Source organism: Dermacentor albipictus, chromosome 1, assembly GCF_038994185.2.
Source record: "Dermacentor albipictus isolate Rhodes 1998 colony chromosome 1, USDA_Dalb.pri_finalv2, whole genome shotgun sequence".
Taxonomy (NCBI): domain Eukaryota; kingdom Metazoa; phylum Arthropoda; class Arachnida; order Ixodida; family Ixodidae; genus Dermacentor; species Dermacentor albipictus.
In genome coordinates, this window is record NC_091821.1 from 127926992 (window position 1) to 127947879 (window position 20888).

At 44.7% G+C, this 20888-nt stretch overlaps 1 protein-coding gene across 1 annotated transcript in view; it reads right to left on the reverse strand.

Annotated features, from left to right (window-relative positions):
• Positions 1-8421: 8421 nt before the first annotated feature.
• The window catches only part of LOC139059058 (uncharacterized), a 445650-nt gene continuing 433183 nt past the window's right edge, over positions 8422-20888 (reverse strand). The window contains exons 5-7 of the mRNA XM_070536898.1: positions 15236-15334; positions 9587-9669; positions 8422-8486 (exon numbers count right to left, since the gene is read on the reverse strand). Of these exons, the coding sequence (XP_070392999.1) occupies positions 8422-8486; positions 9587-9669; positions 15236-15334 (247 nt within the window). The remainder of the gene's footprint in view (positions 8487-9586; positions 9670-15235; positions 15335-20888) is intronic.

A 20888-nucleotide genomic window follows, 5' to 3' on the forward strand; every position in this document is an offset into this window, starting at 1 on the left:
TGTGTACGGTTTAAGTAACGATGCATCCAATCGGAAGTTGTGCACAGCGGCAGTCGTAATAAGATCGAGGGAAGACGGAAGTGCGACGGCATGCCTGATTTTACACCACGCTTTTACTAACAGAGGAGTGGGACGGAGAGCCGCGTTTCGCGATGCGGCGTGCTTAATCAGGCAAATTGAACCAATAATTTCGCGCCAGTTATTTTAGTCTACATGGCCATCTTGAAATGTAGAGACATGATAATAGGCTTTCTGACGATTCTTCTTAATATTCTAATAAAAAAAATGTGTAGTAATGTTTTGTAACTCAGAAGTTGAGTAATGTAATTACCTTTGTAAGTGAAACAATTCCTCTGGTTTCCTTTTTTTTGTTCTGAGTCTCCAATTTCTTAATCCTTCTTTCTTTCTGTTGGCAAATGATCTCCGCCTGGCAGATAATTCCACTAATATATATTTAGTGGGCTGGATAGCACATCGAGCGCCCTCGACTGAAGTCAGTCGAAGTAAGCTGCCTTGTCTCTGAGGCCGTCGCTTGGCTACTTTGCAGCGACACTTCGCCTGCACAGAAGCGCGGCATTCTTTTTTTTTTCTTCCCCTAAAACATTTCCCTGCTCGCCGCAAACTACCCAAGCAGACCGGAGGAATCTTTAGGGTATGCATCAAGAGCTGGCCATCGCCGCGCCAACAGCTTTGCCAACTTGAATAGAGCACCGTGGAATTAGTGCTGGTGATTTGTGAAACGCTTGAATTAATAAAAAAAGAAAAAAAACGACATGTCATATGGGGTTATATTCTCATAAAAGCACTGAGCAGACATGAATAACCAAAAACAACCCTAAAACGTGAAAAAACACGAATAAATCATTGTTGCGGCCGGAATATTATCCGACCAAGCTTACTAGCAAGTGCAGCATACGCCCTACTTGCGGTACAAGTGGCTGAACGACGTCGCACTTCCACTGGCTTCACTTCCGCCTGGTTCGGCGAGCTGCGTAGTGGTATCCAGGGAAACATTACATAGATCAGTAAATAATTCATCCGAACTAACGTAATTTGAGTAACTTTTGTACTCTTTTTTAAAAGAAAAATGCTTCCAGTAAAAAAAAAGCATCACCACCCCTTGCAGTCCGTGAAGTTGGTTGAACAGCGAAGCTGTGTGAGTTACGCCGAGTGTTACACCATGCAAGTCAAACTTCGCAAACATTCTATATTGTAAATCTTTTGTTTAACCATTATTTTATCTCATTTTCGCTTTTGCAGTGGGCAGCTTCTTCCTCAGGAATACGCACTACTCGTGGCCTTGCCATAGTTGTACAGCTGGGATGGTATGTGCGGAACCACTAATCCAAAGCTCCACATATTGGGCGCAAGGCCCACCGCTGGAGATGCGGGCGCTGCAAGCGATTTGGCGATTGGTTGGATTGGTTTGACGATTGACGTGGCTGCCGGCATTGTTTGACGATTGACATGCTTGCTGGCGCACGAAGTGCCGGCAGCCACGTGCTCCGTATATCGCGTTTCAATCGCTGGACACTTTTCGTTGGCGGCAAACTGCTAGCATGACGTTTGTTTCGTTCGCGGCAGGGTGGAATCAATCATCTATAAATTCGATGCCGATGGATCGACCACCAAAAATTCACCCTGTGACAACCATGTAAGATTCGCCTTTAAGATAGCATTCTCATAGGGGGGAAAAGGTCACTCTAAACCTTTTCTCCCTGTTGAGCTCTTCTTTTCGTCTCCCGCTAGGTGACGTGACCCCCTTTTTTTTGCGAAATCCGACAACGACGGCACAGGGTGCGCATAAACAGCTTCGCTGTAAAGAGCATTGTGTAAGTGAAAGGAGCTTGAACACTCAGGAAACGGGAAAGCAGCACTGAGCTAGGTGTCCTTGATTTTGGCACATACCTGCTGATTTTTGCGCGTTTTCGATTATTCTAACGTGACTTAAACCACCACTTGTTCTTCCCTTCTTGCACTGGTGCACACAAAGACATACACAAAAGAGAAGCCATTATTCCACTAAAAATATTTTCCCCGCACTGCCTCTGTTCTTGTATGAACTGCAAACACAGTTCCCAAGTTATGTAAGCTGCGTATTCTGTGAGGCGGCGCTATGCAAACAGGGTTGTGAGGTTGATTGATACACAACGTAATTTTAGGTGAGTAACAGTGAGAAACACAACCTTTAGGACGAACACGTATTTACATGATTATGCGAACAATAATTATGCTAAATTAGTGCAAAATAAACTGAATACGCTAGAGTTTTACTCATGAGGCTAGAATGGCTGCGATCTTCCGTCAAGGAAGCGACGCCACACATAAGAGCGAGGGGAAATTAATGACCTCGGAAAGCTCTGTTACGACGTCCTGCGTCCAAAGGCTGTCGTGTCGCATGTACGCATTCCTCATGTAGTGCTCTTTATTACTTAGTAGACAACGCAGCCACCTTGGTGAGAATGATCCCGTATCTGAAGGAACTGTTACTTGACTTATGGAATTATAGACGCACATCGACTGCCTAAAATGTTTAGGTTTTCTGTTGTCGCAGAGAACCGAAGTGGGGTGACTGCACAGTGTTATTGCAAAACGATGTATACATGCTCCATAGCGGTATCTGAATCACGTTCTCCAACTTCGCTAAAAGAACGCCTCAAGACACAAACGCGGAGACCTTGCGAACGCTACAATATAGTAAATCCAAAGTACGCATGCTCAAAACACAGCCGGAAGCTTTCTGCATTACGCACTCAGTTTTGCTTTCGGCTTCAGCTTTGCGGGCTTTGCGTAGTTTGCATATAGCTGGATTCTGTATTGGCCGGGTTCTGTATTGTGATAGTTTCTTCAGTGATGTGCAAGCTCGCTCTTCTGTTAGCCCAGCATTACACAGTTATCCGTTTAAGTTTGTAATGCTGTATCTTCTTGGGTCTTTTCTAAACCTCAATACTACTTCAAGTAGTATGGTGTCTAGCTTTCTTTCGCAAAGCGGCAAATTATAGGCTACAAAACCAGAGATCGCGTGGTCAAACACGCGAAAGCACAGAGAGCTCTCGTGCTCCGGTCGACCGCAATTCTAACAAATTTTCTTCTATCTCGTATAGAGTGTAACAAAAACTCCCCAGCACCACCCCCTCGCCCCACCGATCAAAACAACAGAAACATGCACATGACAAACTGACGAACAGCCAGATCAGGCGAGAAATGTGTCTACGAGCTAAGATATCTTCGTAACTGCATCTAACAGTTAGTTAGTTAATTTGGGTTTAATGGCACAAAGGAAACTAAGGCCATGCAGCGCCAGTCACAAGACAAAAGGGCATCTAACATTATCAACAACAAAGTACACATATAGGTGCAACGAGGACAAGTTTCTGTGCCCTGCTTTCCGTGCATATTCCCCTCCTCCTGCATTTACCGTATTATTAATAGTACTTATTAGGACGAGGAGAGATGAACGGGCCTTTAGTCCAAACTCGGAGAGAAACTCAGATTGGTTTTACATCCGAAGGGTTTTACTCAGAAGAGCAGCTTGTCATGGTAAAGACCCTTCATTTGATCTCTTTAGCCACCGTGCCTAGCCACCGTACATTGTCTCGAAGATTTGCTGTGTACAAATGGCTTTAAGAATATAAGCCCGAATGTGTGGAGCACTATGGTTTCAAAGGTGGTATACGCATATTACTGCCCATCACTAATGAGACACTCAAGTATACCACGCATCGATTAAAAAAGAAGACTTGGGTACGGGAAAGAATACACTATTGTAGGATACAACCTAAGGAAACAGTAGTTGGCAACTAAGGCACGCGGACTGCTCGAGATTGTTACTCAGCCAGCCAATCACAAAAACAAACAAAATCGTCGCCATGCGACCATTCCAAAATGGCGTTGTACTTGATACCTCAGAAGCGTCTGCTGTTCTTGAAGAGTCTTTTCATCGGCGGAAGCGATGAGGTGTGCAAGAGACACGGATAAAGTGTATGGTGTCTTAGCTTTACACTCTTCAAAAGTCAGTGGCACAGTTCATTGCACTGCTGACCCCGTTTTACTCATGAAACTTCACTGCAAACTGAAGCGAAACTTGACAATTAATAGTCGCAGCGAAGCATGCGTTTTAATTCAGTTCAATAAAGAATTAGGCTTTCACTGTTCCACTATGATAGACGAGTAAAAACGTGCAAAATTGCGCACTTATACTTTTATTTTTGTGGTTAGCGCTTTATTTAGGTAACAGGGAACTTTTGAAGTCCGAACCATTCGCAGACTCGACGAGGAACAGTGGCTGGCGGTTATGAAGGCATGGGCGGACTTCACTGCAGACTTGAGTTGTATCCGACTATAGATGTACCCTTTGCAGCCAACCTTTAAAAAAAAACTGCACAAAATTAATTAATAATCTGTTCAACCTTGCGGACTCCCACTGTGTTCAAGTTCGGAACTTCGGAACACTTAGAATTTGGGTTCAGTTGCCATCGCGCCGTTTCTTCTTGGTAAGGTGAGACAGAAGGGGAAATACAGGAAACCTCCAGTTTACCTGGTTTGACAGGATGGCCAGTAAAATTTGTTCGTAAGCTAAAAAGTCCACTTCGAGGAACCCGAAATAACTTCCTTTGTGGCAGAGTGTTAGAGTCAAGTGAACGCATTTTTTTGTAGCCGAACATTTTTTTGTTTTGGTGGGGGGATTTTTGGGAGAAGTGTGTCGGCTTTAGGGCAAGTTCGCTCGTGGTGTAGTTGTCCGATATTGTACATTGCATTTTCTTAAACCACTTTCTCTTTGAAACTTATTCGTGTAATTGCGGCATCACGCAAGGTTCGAGTGACCACATTGGGAAGTATTGATATTCAACTCAATTGTCAAGAAGACTGAGCAGGAAATCCGTTTCATAACTGGCAAGCGTATATGTAATGCGACGTTACCAGAACGGCATTGCTGAGGTCGGGTTACTCTTCGTCATGTGCAAACAAAAAAAAATATCACGGTGCGGTGTCATTCGACCACATACAGGCCTCCACCCGGCGCCCCCCTATTGCAAAACCCAGTGCCACTGAGACCCAGTGCACCGGATTATGGGCCCTATGCCACGCGCTAGATGCTGGGGCGTTGGGCAGGCGCGGCGTACTGGGAGGCGCTGGCTACTGGTGCGAGAAACAGCTCTAGCGCGTTAAATACGCGCTGCATGGACGCCGTACATATTTTTTTAATACAGAAAGCTAGAGAGAGCATTTTAGTGCAAAAAAAGAAAGAAAAAAAACCTTTAAGAAGAAAAGTACTCCGACCACATTTCGATCGTCCCTCCTACAGATCACAATCCCGGTACATTACCGCTACACCATGCCAGCTTTTTCTTTCCTTCTTTTTATTAGCGGCTTGGCAAAAGAAAGTACAATGTGAATGTCACATGGCCACAATAAACAACTAGTCAATGTCGGACCAGTGTGTTTTGGTAAGAACGATGTAGGCAAGTCACTTTGTCCAAAGCACTTAGTCAATCAGGAGGATCACTCAGCGCACAGAAAAATTCTCGTATATATAGCAATGAAGTATTCATGTGCTGGGTCCTGAACAATGCGCTCATGTCTAATATCCATATGCGTTGGCCACACGCTAAGCATGCACAGAAGCATTAACAGATCGACAGGCACTCCCTCTGGTTCCGCTCATGGCAGGAAGCGTATCCCGAAAGCACTTAACGGCAATTCCTTTTTAAAGCTGTGTTTTAGAATATCCCACAAAACCACTGCGTCATGGCAGTCCAGAAAGATGGGCGCCATTGTCTCTGGTTTTTTGCATATAAAGCAATTCACAGACCAAGGTACAAAAATGTTTTTGCTTTGCAACCACAATTTCACTGGGAGAGTGCCTGATGTAGTTGAAAAAAGAAAGATTTAACAGAAGCTCTTACCGGCATTCGTTTAACTCTCAAGAACATCTCGTTCTAAATCTAGAACAAATACTGTACAATAGAACGGTACAGGCAAGAAAACGTCAACGAGATCTTTATACAACTTCTTACTAATAACAGCGGCCAGATATTCACTAGAAAATCTTGCTTTTAGTATTTGGAAAGACGCGACTACTTCACGCAAAAAAGCTCTTAAAGGCATTGGCCCCGTATAGATGGACGACACTATATAATCAGGCAATAAATCGCGTAGTCGAGCTTCAATCATTGTTCTCAGAAAAGCATCCTTTTGATCACGCAGAAAAAGAAACCTGCTTACGATCTGTTTGAGGAACAAATGTGAGAACCCCTGCCCACCATTCAACACTCTATGGAACAGATTACTACGACTTGTACGTTCCCATGTCGAAGCCCAAATAAACGTCGCAAATACTCTATGCAGTTTTTGCAGACATCCTCGTCAGACGTAAGCCTTGCATAACGTAAAAGATTTCAGCGACTAAAAACCAATTACACACGGTGGCTCTTGCAAACATTGAAAATTTATGCCCTCCCCATTTGCCGGTCTGGGTTTTCACTCGCACTACTTCATTGTCCCAATATTCCTTGCCATCACGATAATGTTCGAGGGGCACACCTAGGTAGATGCCTGGTGTTACTACCCATTGCACGTTACAAAAAGTCTCAGGCGTGTATTGCCAATTCCCATGCCAAAAACCAAGACACTTGTTCCAGTTAATAGCACTTCCACGTGCAGTACAAAATTTTACAGCCTCTTGTACAACTGTTTTAATACTGTCATGGTCCGTACAAAACACTGCTACATCATCAGCTATGCTGAAACTCGAACTTCAGTTTTATGAGAAGTGTAACCCCGGATGTTTGGGCTCTTCAGCAGCCGCAAACAAAAGGGCTCGAGGTAGACTGCGAAAAGCAGGGGAGATAAAGGGCAGCCTTGTCTCATAGACGGCTGCACAGGAATACGATCACTTAACTGCCTATCAATTATCAGCTTCGCTATACAACCATTGTACATCATTTTAACACATTCTGTAATAACGGTTCCAACATTGATATGGTCTAGGATCGAGAAGAAAACTTCGTGTACGACTTTATCGAATGCCTTGGCATGGCATCGTTGCACCATGCCATGCCAGCGGATGAATATCAACGGATAATTTGCCATGTCAAAATCAAGAAAAAGTTTTAGTTTCGCAGAAATACGTTTCGCGTAGACGTGGTAGATGCGCTATCGCCCAGCAACTAAAACTCACGACTGTACTAAGAAAAATTTGCTTTCCGTATTCAGTAGCATGCTCGGAAGTGCCACAACATCGATTTTCACTTGCGATTGGTATTTTAACTTCGAAAAAAGTCCTAAATGAACCGCCAACCCGGGACGCTGTATGGGCTGTTACTGCCGATTCCGTTAGCCGTTCCTTGTTCTTCACGCGAGGCATACGCAACGTTTTCTTAGTTCAGTGATGGCTTTCAGTCAACACGTCTGTCTAGTCATATATCTTCGTCAGGGAAGCGCAGGCTAGTGCTGGGAGCCTTCGGCGACAGCACATATACCTGTGTTTATGACGCGTCACATCGGCGGTCATCGCTTCTTGTGCTGGCACTGTAGACATGAAAAAATGGTTGATTTAAGAACACCGATGTGAAAGCTGAAATATAGGGTGATTTATTCTTGTTACACTTCTTGATTCCTGAGCCTAGACGCGCCGATACCGTGCAGACGGACTCGGCGGATACGCTAGGCCTAAGCTTCGGTGGGGACCGATGTTGGCGCGGGTAGCTGGCGAAAGCTGAAATGTGTGTATTTGAGCCTAAGAACTTCTTTAGTACAATAGGGAAAGCGGAAGCGCACGAGTCACCTCAGCTTTCTTATTGGTGCAATAATGTCAATCAATTGTAGGCCTCGAACTCAAGGTCCGTTCACGCGCGTCTGAACGACTTCTACATTTCATGTCCACTCCACAACACTGCGACAACGGCGACAACTCCCAGTCATATGTTACGCGTGAACTACTAAAAAACGCGAAGTCCTCTACGTTTGCGTGGTTTTGTTCAAGGATTAAGCTATCCTCCCAGTGAAAAGGGAAAATGCAAAAAAACGAAAGTGATCTTCAGTGTCAAATGTGCATGAATAAACAGGGCAGCTCACGCACCTTTATTCCAAGCTGCGACGCGAAAAAGTTTCTTGACCTCAAGATGTAGCGTTATTTAGGGCAAGGGACTAGTATTACGCGATAAAATTGTATAAAGCATTTAATATTCAGCAGTGCTCGTCCTTGCGTCCTGGAACCAGCGTGGCACAAACACAACCAGCGCAGTTTCCAGTGTGAACCAGCGAACTGCAGCGCGAACCAGCGTCTCTTCCAGTGTAACCCAGCTCTTGTCCAGCGTTCTCACTGGTGTCCCAGCGAGTCCCAGCGAGCGCCAGTGTTCCAGTACCAAAAACCTTGCTGGTTTCACACTGGAAGGCACTGGAAGACGCTGGATTTTGCCATCAGTAGAGTAACAAGAGCGTTGTTTGGCTGTATGGCTGTTTCAAGGTGGTGGTGACTGCAGCAACTAGACACAAAAACAGAAACAACGAACTCACAGAGACGATTATTTCATCCGACTTTTATCCAAGGAAGCTGCTACTGGTGACAGTGGCGAGAACAGTCGGTGCTCATCCGATAATATGACGTAGCTCTTTTCCCGGCCCTTCATGAATAGCTAGCAATAAAAGACGGCCACGCATCCTTAGGAGGAATAGGTCTCCTATATTCAATAAAACTTTAGCATTTGTTCTATTTGATCAGAAAAAAACTTTTTGCCAAAAGTAAACATGTAACGCAAATATTAATAATAAAAGATAATTTGGTTAAACTTTCATTCAAACGCAAAGCTTTTTTCATACGCTTAAAATCCCAATGAAATGTCTGCCCTAAATGTGCACGATCTATCAACCGGTAAAAATTGCAACATTTTGAAAATATCCACTTACCGTCATGCGCTGCTCCGTCTTCTTCAATTTAGCTACAGCAGTCGCAATGTAACAAGATCTCAATAATGAAAGCGCGTCTCACACGAGCGAAAGTAAAATAGTAATAGTGCTTGAAAAGCGAGATGTCCGATCAGAGCGCCAAAAAGTAGCCCGTGGTTGTGGCTTGACGCTTGTAAGGACTTTTGCACTATGCCATTTTAAGCTTACATATTATGACGATGGATCTAGCTGATACCCGCCTTGTCCACTTGTCGAAACGTTGGCTCCTGCTTTCACCTTGTTCTCGTTTTAACGCGACAGCGTTAGGGAGCTCGTGTCGCAGAACAGCCAGTGTCGTCGGCGTCGGCGACGTTGGCCATGAGCGAAAAATTCCGGAAAGCAATTCATAAATAACAAAACTTGCAAGATGGGCTGGGTGGGAATCGAGCCAGGATCTGCGGAGTGTGAGACGGAGACTTCATTTCACTTTATTACCTTAAAAACCTGATTGGATGGGTATTACATAAGGGGTGGTTAGTAAAATAAACATTAGAAACAGGCGTTCATATTGAGATGTGGGTGAGAACAGCTTCGGTAAAGGCAGATCGGCTTGTGATGGCTGTGATGGCATGTGGAAGGCCGTTCCAGTCCCTTGATGCTCGAATAAAAAATTATGCTTGAAAAGCGGTGGTCCGGGTACGTGCGCTTGCAACTTGAAGTGGATGACTGGCGCGATGAGATATGTATGAAGGGGACGTGATGTACGGTGGATGATTTAGGGGGCTGAAAAAAAAAGAATGGGAGAGAAAGAGGGTGGCAACCTGTCGACGGAAAGAAAGTGTTTCCAAGCCAGATTCCGCTTTAATGGATGAAATGCTGATATCGTACGAATATGAAGATTGAATAAACCTAGTGGCATGATTTTGCACAGCCTCAAGTGCATTTATGATATAAATCTGGTGCGGGTTCGAGATGGGAGATGCATACTGAAATTTCGTTCTTACAAATGATTTATAGGCAAATGCTTTTACTTCTTGTGGAGTATGACGCAGATGTCGCCTGAGGAATCCCAGTGATCTATTAGCAGCTGAGATGATGTTAGTAGTGTGAAGCACCAGGACAGATCACAAGATAGGGTGACACCGAGGTATTTGAATGATTCGACTGTTTCTATTGGAACATCAGCAATGGAATAGCTAAATGTCAGGGGGTTACGGCAGCGAGTGAAAGACACGAGTTTACATTTGTTAGAATTTAGGTTCATTAGCCAGTGATTACACCATTCTAGTACACTATTGAGATCGTTCTGGATGAATCTGTGGTCAGATGTGCTGGTAAATCTGCGGTAGATTACACAATCATCTGCAAACATACGAATGTTACATGATATATGCGTTGGTAGATCGCTAATGTAAATTAAGTAATGAAGTGGTCCTAAGACGGATCCCTGGGGCGCTACCACTCAGCCACGATTTCGATTGTGCAAAGCGGGACAAAAGCGCCTCTATTGAATGCGGTGTTGCCTTAGAAACGTGCCGTAGAAAGTTATACTGCGGTGTATATCGGTAATTATGAGCATGTAAATTACAGAAGTCGCAGTGACACGAGTAGCGAAGTACGTTTCCACTACATTTCTTCTGCGCACATGCAGAGCCATATTGCGGCAAACACAGAAGACCCCCTCCTCGCAATGTACGGCGCTGCCCCGACACGTGGCGCGCCACTCACCCCATGATCGCATCCGCCTTCATGGCGCGTCGCGGCCCGGCTGTCTGTGCCGATCACGACGCTTGGCTAACGTAGATCGTTTTGAGTGGGTGGCGCGAACGGTTTGCGACAACGCTATCGCGTTCCACTCTTGAAGGAGAAGCTTAAGCGTCCTCCAATTTTGCTCACCGTCTTGAATTTCCATCTCCCGCCTTCTCCGTGTTTTCCCTGATCTTTTGTTTAAGTATTCTTCCTCTGTTACCTACTGCCGCCTGATTCATGGCCGATCCCCCGTAGTGGGTTCAGCCATACACATAGACACCAGACCAAACAAAACCTAACCAAGCCATGGTTGGGTATACGCCATTGGGTATGTGCGCGAAGAGACAAGCAGATGAAGTGGCAAGAAGTGAAATGTCGACAGCAGAAAATTGAAGAAATCGGCCACGGAGAACTGAAGAAGTCGGCAACATATTCAACCAAGTGTGGAGAAAGAAGTGAACAAAATGGCACCGCTGTGTGCATTGTGCAAGATTGAGCTGCATAGAAAAAGTGAAATAGAGTCATTTCAATAAAGATCTAAGAAAGCATCGCTTACCACCGATTCACATACGCGTCAAATTTACCGAGATCTTTCTTTTATTCTGTAGAAGAGTCGTCGCTGCTGCCCGTTTATTAAACTAGTATTTATGGCACTGTGCATGTGTGTTACCAATAAAATTTAGTTGCGTCACAAGATGAATTATTTTGCAGAAATGTGTTTGCCATTGGATGTGCTTATTCAAATACGACTAGCTCTTCGTCAATTAGGCTAGGCCTTTAAGCAGTACGCTGGCTTGAACGCTGAAAGATTTAATAAAGATTTATCGTTGCAGGCGCACACTACAAGGAAGCCTAGTAAATGTGCGCATTAACGTCAACCAGAGAAACAATCTCCAACTGTCCCTGCGTTTTATAGCTGCGCTCGACTGCACCGTCATTATACAGGGTGTCCGAGCTAACTTTAGCCAGTTTAAAGATATGCGAATGCCACGTTGCTCGACAGAACCAAGGTAATGTTGTTTGCCATCGCTTGGAGATACTGAAATTACTTTTCATTACGCCTAATTAGATATTTAGTCTTAATTAGCTAATAAACTTCTCAAATATTATAATTAGACGAAAAGTGTCAGTGAGAAAATCGTGGAGCGACAAGAAAAACTCCCGATACAGCTCTCTGTTGCTCAATAAGAGCTACAGAAAAGTGTTTTACCGAGCGTGAAAGATGCCCGCAAATGCACGCAAAATTGCCGCGCGACTAACCGCTCGAGGCACTTTGCGTGTATTCGCGGGCTGCTTCGACGCTCAGAAAAACGCTTTTATGTAGCACGTATTGAGCAACAGAGAGCTGTATCGGGAGTTTTTTTATGTCGCTCTACAATTTTCTCATTGACAGTTTTCATCTAATATATTTGAGAAGTTCATTAATTATTTAAGACCAATTATGTACTTAGGTGGGATGAACAAAGCTAATTTGAGCTTCTCCAAGTGACGGTGAACAACATTACCTTGGTTCTGTCTAGCTCCCTGGCATTTACATATGTTTAAGCTCTGGCTATAGTTATGTGGGACATCCTGTGTCGTGTGTGTATATATATATATATATATATATATATATATATATATATATATATATATATATATATATATATATATATATATATAAACGCCAGCCACGCTGCTCGAAATTAACCGTGCGCACGCACGAAGACCAGCGCCGGAATCACACCTTGAAAAAGATAGGTCGCGAAGGTTGAGTCGTTAGAGGCACATAAGGCGTAGTAAAAGGTAAGCAGCATTATTATCCAATTACCATACTTGGTAATTCTCAGTTAGAGCGCAATCAGTGGCATGCGGGCGTGGTGGACCCAGCGCATAGAAGAACTCCAGTGCCGGTAGGAATAACATCCGCAGAAGAGCATAGGGCGAAGCGTCGAAGCGTGGGGCCAGGGAACAAAAGAATCTAGAGGATCTCGAAGAGAGCCAGCTATCGAGAAAGCTTTTATGGAGCCAGTGTCCAAAACGGATTCGGGTACTAAAGTGGCCACCAAAAGGAACACCGAATCGCAGCAAGATGCGTGCCAGTGCCGTTTCCGATCACCACCCTAACGACAATATCCCTGAAAGCGGGCATCGTTGTTTCGCAACGTGATGCCGAGGCGCAGGTCTGAGGCCCAAGAGCGAGCGCGTGGTCATTTCTTTACCGATTCTCCGGATGCTGCTACTCAGTAATAAAGCGCTGAAGTGGTTCGGGTACACGCCCTGAAGGGTAACTGCGTCTGCAAGCCGAATCTATCCTATATTTCCAGCCAAAATGACATCAATTTTGAAGAAATGTATTAAAAAATTAATCAGGAAAGAAGAGACGATAAGAAGTTCTTCCACTATAGGAGCAGGAACAGCGTGGCGTATTGGATGCGTAAGATCATTTCCTTAGCCACCATTTAAACTAAGTGCTGTTTTTAGCGGACCCATGCTGTTGTGGGAACGATCGGAGGAGGGGTGTAATTTGGCATTCGTTATTTTCTTCTTCGAAAATCGAGAGCCGGGTGGGTAAAGGTATTTCAGAAATAGATCATAAATGGATATTCGATGGTAGCAAGCGCGCTCAACATCCTTGGCTTCAGCGTGCCTACTACCTCGTATATTCAGTGTTTCGGGTTGAAAGCTGCGTCACCGATGTTTGCTTGTGGATAGTTTGTGGATAGCTTGTGGATTGATGCCTTACCGAAATTACTGCAAACGCAACGGATGGTAAAGCGAAGTAACATACAGTCGGAATGATGTAATGCTGTCTGAATCCTAGTGTGTTATTTCCTTTTGGTGCCTGTTCTAAACCCCCTTTCTCCATCGCCTATGTGGAAAACAGCACAATTATGTGTTGGGCCTGTAGGTAAAAGTAGCATTGCCATTTGTTGGGCGTGTTGGTTATGTGTTGTCGTCTCCCCTACGTCCTTGTTTGCTGGCGCTAAATATGCTTTCAGGTAAAAGTACTTCGACAACAATTTAGCAGCAGTAGAAAAGGCCAGGAGGAAGTCACCGTGGTGTCTACGTCTCAATCTGTTCCTTGTGTACTGGTGTTAAATGCTTTAAGTACGCGGAAGAAAGGTTCTACTAATTGCAAATGACAGGAAAGTTTATTTGAAACTGCCAGTTAATCTAATCATGCATAACACAAACCTTGTCACGAACGCCAGCTGCAACATTAATAATTGGGGCTCTAAATTGCAACTCATATTCACTTCTAATAATGAGACCCACCAGGAGTGTTTCCTACATTATTCGCGGACGCAAGAGCCCTGAAAAAATCAACAGTATTGAAAGTTATTAAAGGTATGAACTCATGAAATCTCTTGTGGAGTTGACGTCGACGTGCATTAACTGTACCTTTTTTTTCTTTACATGGAAGTTGAAGGAATACTTCAATCTCCCTGATTTAGCTACTACGAAGTTACTTTTCCGCTAGTACGATCTTAAGAAACCTGACATGCTGACATGAAGGTTTTTAACAGACAGACGAGCTCACTGAATGGGTGCGACAGGCACCGTGTGATGCAAGCGACTCTTCTAAAACGAAAAGAGAAAGAATAAAAGAAGGATTTACTGCAGCTCTTAAGGGCCACGGCGGCCGCATTTCGATGGGGGCGAAATGCGAAAACACCCGTGTGCTTAGATTTAGGTGCACGTTAAAGAACCCCAGGTGGTCGAAATTTCCGGAGTCCTCCACTACGGCGTGCCTCATAATCAGAAAGTGGTTTTGGCACGTAAAACCCCATAATCTATCTATCTGCAGCTCTTAAGCACAGATTTGTTTCAAGAAGCCTGCATCTGTTTATAAATGACATTTGCGCACTGTGAGTGCCCTGTCTAGCGAATATATTCGAATAATATTTAAAGGACAACTCACCAGCTTAGGACTACACTAACAAGGAAAACTGGCGCAGGCTTAACGGTCGCAAAATTTCCTGTGCAAAATATTATTTCAGTGAACGCCAACAAACAAAAAATTTCAAGCAAAAGAACGCGTGCGTTTTTCATCTCAGCTGACGTACTTATCATAGCAAAAACGTGGCGTACACATTATTCACGTCGCGAACCAGAAGATGCTAGAATGATATATGGATACGTAACAAAATAGCTAATCGGATTTTGAGGTGCAATAAATAGTGCTTCCAGAGCATTTAAGGAAAATTTATGCGCAACACACGATTGTCTAGCCCGAGGCAGACGGCCGCATGGTTCCCTCTGACATATACAGCGCAGAGGCTTACTACCACTGCGATTATACATCTAGCTACGCTTCAAAAGAAAAAAAGAAAGTGCTGATTGTGCGACAATTGTCGTGCACCAGGCGAGACTCAATGCTGCCCCTTATTTGCGCCCTAAAGGCAGGCCCCATCGTCATGCTCACAGTGTTTTTGCCATTTTTGGGCTGCGTTAAACGAAAGGGTACACCGCCATATGTTTGTCGAAGCAGCGAGAGAAAATTCTCGTGTGGAAAGGATCGCTTTACCTGCTCGCACCATATGATTGCGACATTTCATTTGTGTGAAGTTTTGATGTTACTCAACCATTTTGTAAATCCTTACATGAGAACACTCACTGGACGTCGCTTTGCAACTGTCTGCGTATGATAAACTTCCAGGCAGGGTGGGCCGAGGCGTGCCTTTTACAACTTGATCGCCCAGTCAAGCCTTTTCGCCTGAAAGCAGAGAGAAAAAAGGAGAGAAAGAAAAATGCGGGTATGACAAATTTGAAGGCGGTATCCAGCCATCTTCTGTGCGAAAGTCCTGCTTTAACACCTTGTGGGTCATTCACTCCGGGATGTAATACACCAACTGATAATCGAATCTTTCAAGGGCGCGAAGATGCTAAAAGCGTTGCTTTTCCCTTTAAGCCCAGAGGGATTCAAGAGAGCTACAGAGATCTTTGAAGCAACTGGGTTTGACAGGTTGCAGTACAGCTGCTTTTTTTCCCCTCTGCGGGTTGGAGCAACCTCAAGCCTCTCAACTGTAAACGCACAGAGGTTTCGCCAGCGCAATGTCTGCAGTTCTCGCCGCTTTTACACTTCGCACATACAGGGTGTCGCAGCCAACTTTCGCCAATGTTTACAATATGCGAAAACACTCAGGACACGACGAAATGCAAATCACTTGCTATTGTATCGAGCAAGTCACACTATCTCTTATAACCCGCTGATTTGCATAATTAGTCCAGAGTGAACGATTAACCTCACAAGTATGAAGTTCTGGGCAGAATTTTCAATGAGAAAGTTTTACAATTTTTTTTATAAAACATCTAATTCAACTGTTTCTAACTTCCAACTTGTTACGTAATTATTTTTCCTGCGTCCTACAGACAGCCAACGGATTATGAAAGACAGAGAGGGGTGGGGGGGGGGGGACGTGATATTCCCGTGCGCGCGTCGCGTGACCGCAGTCCACTAAATTTGCCAAGTGTCACCGCACAGCGCATTTAGCCTGGTGCGCCGCGACTTAAAGACTCACGTGGCAGCGACCCTGGTGTTGGCCACGCCATTTGCGCCGGTGATATGATTCCCTCGCGGCGGTACATGCCTGTGATATGGAGACTGCCTTGTCACTTCCCTGCGACTTATTCGTTTGCGGTTGTGCTGATAATGGAAACTACACGCTTGTAATAAATTCTGCCGTGGCGCGTAGCAGGCCATCACGATGCTAGCGCATAAGGAAAACATGCTAAATCTAGAGGGTGTTTCAAGTAAATTGAGCCAACAATTTCAAAAAATTGGTTAACCGCAGTGGGATCAAAGGAAAGGCACATGGTTTGCCGTAATGGGGAGCTTCTTAGAATACCTTTTTATATTCCACTTAGTTATTTAAGAAAAGCAGCGATCTTGGTCAGTTGGTAGATAATCTTGAGAATTAAACCAGTCAAAGGACGAAGGACAGAGGAGAGACGTGACACGCACAACAACTGGACTAACAACTGTGCTTTATTGAAAAGAAGCGGTCTCCCAGGAAAACCCGGTGAAGAGCCGAAACACACGCAAAACAACGTTATTCTACGTAGTTTTGTGTGTGTTTTGGCTGTTGAGCTGCGTATTCTCGTCCGGTTTTTTTTTCTTCAATAAAGCACAGTTGCTAGTCCAGCCGCTGCGTGTGCCACGTCTCTTCTGTGTCCTTCGTCATTTGACTAGCTCAATCCTCAAGTTGTTTAACTAAAATCAATCGTGCAAAATTTTTAATATTCACTTTAGGGCCAAGTGCATTTCGTTGCGTTGTATATGTGGTTCAGAAACGACCGGTCCAGTTTTTGCGGCAATGTATGTACTTACATGCTGCGTGGCGATTTTTTTTTCGGAGTTTAAAGAAAGCCCGCAGAATATGAAATTAAACCGCGTGACTGCACTCATGCGTTATCGCATTGCAGCTCTCTCAACCGCTCTTCGAGCTAGAGAACAATGCGCGGAACCGTGGCGAAGTGAGCGGCCGCGGCTCTAGGCACCGGCTTCACATTGCGTCAGCATCTTTCACGGTGGCACGCGGAAAGCAAGCGCTGGCGTCTGTGATAAGCGATAGGCTCGAAGCACGGTTGCGAGCGCTGCATTACGATAGCGCATGAGCGCAGTCACGTGGCTTTATTTCATTTTTTCGCGGGCTTTCTTTAAACCCCGAAAAATATCACCACGCAGCAGGCACGTTGATGCAGAAAATTGTATCGGTCGTTTTTGAACCCCCTCTACAACGTAACAAAACGCACTTGGCCCAGAAGTGAACATCAAAAATTTTGAATGATTGATCTCAGTTGCCGAATTAGGCGGAATATAAAAAAAATATTCTGAGGAGGACCACATGACGGCAAATCATATCTCGTTGGATTCGTCCAGCTACGGGTACCAATTTTTTTTATTAATCCTTGGTTCAAGTTACGTGAAGTACCCTGTAGAACCAGCGTTTTGCAAACACTTCCCTCTGGGGTCATCAACGTATTTTAGTACCGGCATGTTGAGCGCTCTTTGGGAACTTGAATGTCACTGCTTTTACATAAGTTTAGTGACAGCAGAGGAACGCATGTGTAAAGCGTGAACACGCCAAAGGCCCGGAAAGCATACTCGGCGCCATCTTGGTTGCGCACTGCGGAAAGCCCGCTCACGCGCAGTGGCATGGGTGGTATTACTGAGCGCAGTTCGTGCCGCTAATATACAGCAGTGGCATAAATGGCTGTCACCGCCATGAGCGGCTGTCCCAGTATGCAGCTTCATATCGTAAGCCACACGACAGAAAGGAACACATGGCGCATCCAACATTAGCAGCAATTAGGGTGCTTAGTGAACTTGCTTTTTTTAACTTCTTTTATCGAGGCTCAGACGATATTGTCGCGTATCGCACCGACGCGTGTATGGCTGAATGCTCCTATCTTAGCAACGGTTGCAAACTTGGTTTTGCCGCGTTTCCGCCAGGCGCATCTACGTAACACGCACAATAGCGAATCCGCCACAACCAAGCGAAAACCTGAACAAAGGAGGCAGCGCTTCCAGCAACAAACGGCATAAAAGTTATGACTCGCATGAACTATTCAAGCGCTGAAGCAGGGAGCGTGAATACTAGCACATCTGCGAAAGAATGCAGAAATCTTGCTGAATATTTGCTGACCCAGAACAGCACACAAAGAATGTAGACGATGCCTGTGCCTGTCACGACGACTACTCAAACATATGGCGGCATACAGCACGCTGACAGCAGAGCCGGCATGCTTTCATCCGATTACCTCGGCGGGCTGCCGTTATGGACGCGCGCGACTTTCTGAATCGGCCCATTTGCCCTGTCTTGCATTATAAGGCGGCTTCAACCTATACGTGAAAGTTTCCCAGTCTAATCACACCGCATTCTCTGCCATCCTATAGGGATGGCCGATTAATTTTTTTTATTCGATTAACAATTGATCATTCATCGTTTTAGCCTTTCATCGATTAATCCCTTTCGTTACAGGGTTTTTAGTGGATTAACTGATTAATAGAAATACTCACCGGGCACCTTAAAAAGGTTCAAACACAGTTATCTACTCTTGTAGGAACCTATTTTTATGTTTGAGAGGTGGAACCAAGTTAAAGATACAAGTGCATAAAGTTTGGTAGAAAATAATCTTTTTTCTTAATGAGTATTCACAGAGCTGGAACTAGCGGCCTTTGAAAAGATAAACAATCTATGTTATAAAATGGGAATTAGAACAGAATGAAATAAGGTACACGGCAATAATGAATCCCTGTACTGTAGTTATACAATAAATAGGAAAAAAGTTGGAAAAAGTGAAAGGCGAAGTACAACTAAAATATGCAAGAAATTTCAATATGCACAGGGGAAAAGGAAGCTACTGTTTTAGGATTCTAAGCCACATGCTCCTTTTTACAAAGCGAAGGAACGTCAACTGGCTGGGATGTTTGGGTGAAACCGACACCTTCTACAATGTCCACACAACCAGCATACGAGAATAGACGCTCGGAAGCTATAGATTTGCTGGAACCGGCATGAACTCCATTGCTATGTCATATGCATGCCCAAACCGGCGCGAATGCTGTGCCACGTCTTTAGTGGGCTGGGAGTGACACGACGGTCAACAACTGGGCTTCTATAGTATGCCATGAATTGCGAGGACATTTCATGCCTCCGGCTTCGGGCGGCGTGGTGGTGTGCGGGGAAAGAGAGGGGAAGCGCTCCGCTCGGCATTACTCGGGACTCGCAAAAACAGTCCCCCCCTCCCCCCGACAGTCGCTTTACCACATCTGCACCGTCACTGCTCGTGCTCCGCCATTCTAGTGCGATTTAGAAATTTCCACGCCACTCGTGTCACACTCTAGAAAACGATTAATCGAACATGTCTTATACTAAGTCGATTAAATGAAAGGTGGACATCGAGGACGATTAATCGTTTTGCGGGATACTTTTACTCTATTAATCGAATAATTGTTCTCGATCTTACCCTATGCGATCCTCGATTATTTATTCCGACCACTGGGTATCACCTGCATTTCTTCCTGTGAATATCACAGGAATATCAGGCACATGAATAACTGGAATATCAGGCACAGGTTAATATAAGATCCTTAAATGAAGGACAGCAATTTACTGGAGAGATATAGAGATAATGGAAATGGTCGCATTCATTTTCTCTCAACGTCAACCCCACGTGCGTATGTCACACTTAGCTGTTGCTCTTTCTCGATAGGCCGGAAAAGGGGCGCCTTCCCAAGGACAGAAAGCAACGATTCCGCGTGGAAGAAATTCGCACACTGGACCTGCGTTACTGAACTTGACGTATAGCCCGACCTGGACTCACAGTAATGTGTTTGTCATTGCAAAATGATCTCGAAGCACGTGAGCCTACCTCGAGGCAAACCTCATGGAGAAGCAATTCTTTGTTTTGTTGGTATAGCATGCTTGCTGCAGTCCTCTGACGCCGGAAGGCTTTGAGTGATAAGTAATCGATGACGCTTGCTGTGACCCGCTATATTTATCCTGCGTTATCTGTTCGAAAGGGATAGGAGCACTTTAGTTACGCTGCTCTGACAGGTATTGTGTGTGCTGTCACAGTGCAGAGAGACAGCACGGTATTGGGTAGCTTGCCGCTGAGCATCTTGTGAGCCCTCACATTTTATCTTGACTGTTGTGATAATGAGTCATCATCAGAAATAAGGAACTGTGCCTTGGGGCAAAATTAACGAAGGTGAATTCAACGCGTGCTAGAGCGCCGGACTAGATAAGTGCTGTTGTATGTTTGTAAATTGTTTTGCTTTGCGACAGTTTCTGGATTGCGGAGCACTGTTATACGCATATCGCTTTTTTGTCGCTATCGCGTGCTTAATTTGCTTAGCCTGCTAAATTAAAAATTTGTAAATGCACTACCCAAGCGTACATGCCATCATCGTACTTATCTACGATTAGCCTGTCTGCCCGTCGATGAAGCATAATATACCGAAAATGCGTAAAGTTCCGACATTCACCTATGATACGAAGCATTGAGGCCCCCGATGGACCCCGTAACTTTGCAGACATTTCATCTGAGTATCAGTAGGACAAACCTTCGCAGATGCGCGCGAACAAAGTGTTTTCGAGAAAACAAAGAAGTTTGTTCAATGTCGACTATAGTGAATATCGTAATCCTTCTGGAAGGTGCTGCTCCCCGGTGGAGAAGAAGTGGAGAGGTACGCCTGCTCCTTCCTGCTCTTTACTGTCCAATCTTTCGCATTTTACTGTTGGCTTCGTTTATCTTCTTCCACC